The 1,598-nt window shown below is 32.0% G+C and overlaps 1 protein-coding gene across 1 annotated transcript in view; it reads right to left on the reverse strand.

The window, feature by feature from the left end:
• LOC119582206 overlaps positions 1 to 1,598 on the reverse strand; it is an 8,860-nt gene that overhangs the window by 4,904 nt on the left and 2,358 nt on the right. The window contains exons 3-4 of the mRNA XM_037930438.1: positions 1,397 to 1,527; positions 191 to 263 (exon numbers count right to left, since the gene is read on the reverse strand). Of these exons, the coding sequence (XP_037786366.1) occupies positions 191 to 263; positions 1,397 to 1,527 (204 nt within the window). The remainder of the gene's footprint in view (positions 1 to 190; positions 264 to 1,396; positions 1,528 to 1,598) is intronic.

Raw genomic sequence — 1,598 nt, forward strand, 5'->3', positions numbered from 1 at the left:
AAAGAAAGTAAGAGTAGAGACATTTTGTAACTTTTGTAGATTTTTGTAACTTTTCATGAGTGGTCTTTTATCAAGTTTATATCCTGAGTTGATTTCAAAATATATTCAGGATTTATTTTAACCCTCTTGCACACATAGTTCTAAATATATTGATATGCATTTTAGCCAATAATCCCCACGTCACACCAACCTGGCAGCCGAGTAATAATTGGCATGTTGAAGCTGCAACTTGGCTTACTCAAGTGACCTGTTTTCTCTAAATTCTGTGAAAATTTTGTGTGGTTTAGATGGAAATTGGAAGCGAGTGCCACAGTGTGCATGTTATGTGTATCCCTAGATGTTTAAATGAGCGACGTTTTTTGCAGGTGTGCAAGAGGGTGAGGGTTAGCCTGTGTTGTGCTTCTGATGGGCCAAAGGCATTCGATTAGCTTGGGTCAGAACTTTTACTTGAAAATTCTTTTATTTTTTTATAGGGATGTATTGAGGTAAAGGAGTATTTTTTGTGTAATTCCACACATTATTTTAATGGGTGGTATTCTTCATTTGTATTTGTTTCCGTATTTTGATGTGTATTGACATTTTTTGCAAAGATAATAAAATGGAAGGATTTTTCTTCTTCTTTATTTTTCCTTATCTCTGTAGTTCCTTGATGGTTTTATGGTGAATTCAAATGCTTTGCTTTGAAAATAAATTGGAAATATTCTGACATTCTTAAAAGTCTGTTCCTTGTGTCAGTAATATAAGTCATTCTTTAAAATTAAAGTTGGAAATTTTGTATTTTAAACTAAAATGTTATCTGAATACCATTTTATATGATTTCACAAAAATCTGCAAGAAATATGTTTCAAACCATAAATATTTTTGCATATTTGTATATGGTTTGATCATTGTAAAAAAAAAAAAGTGTTACACCACTTATTAAAAAGAAGGCTGGTGGTCTGTGACGTAAAATGAGATGGGATCCATTGCTCTAGTATTAATGCTTTTATATACATATCATCTCCTTTATTCCTCTTCTTTGCTGTTCTTACATTAAATTGATATTCGCAGCACGAGAGTAGAATATTGACTCATTATACAGTCAGGAGATTCTGAACTCTTCATGTGCAGTTTTTCTTCTTGCAAATAAATAGACGAGGAAAAATAGATAGGAAGACTCAATAACAGCAAAAGTGCATTCAGGTTGGTTTATTATCAGTATTATCAGTATTTGCTGAATAAAAGTTCATGAGCTGATAAAGTGATCATTCATTATCATCTAATGCTATATAATAATCATTTAGTTAGACTTGCTGACACCGCATCAGTAATGAGAGAATTACACACAATGTCATTTATAAAATGTTGATGTACAACTCTCAGAAAGAAAGTTATAATCTATAAGTTAGTCATTCACTGTTGATGTGTTTAAGACAGAAATATTCTCTTGTGGTGCAGGATAAAAATCTTTACCTCTCAAGCAAGAACCACACAGAATCCTGTCAAAAGCCTGATGAAATATATTAAATCCTACAACAGCCTCAAGGTCTAAGAAAGAAACTTTATAAAGCAAAGCATAGCAAAGGTATTCTTTTTCAATGGTTACCATACTCATAGAG

This window comes from Penaeus monodon, chromosome 15, assembly GCF_015228065.2.
Source record: "Penaeus monodon isolate SGIC_2016 chromosome 15, NSTDA_Pmon_1, whole genome shotgun sequence".
NCBI classification, from domain to species: Eukaryota; Metazoa; Arthropoda; class Malacostraca; order Decapoda; family Penaeidae; genus Penaeus; species Penaeus monodon.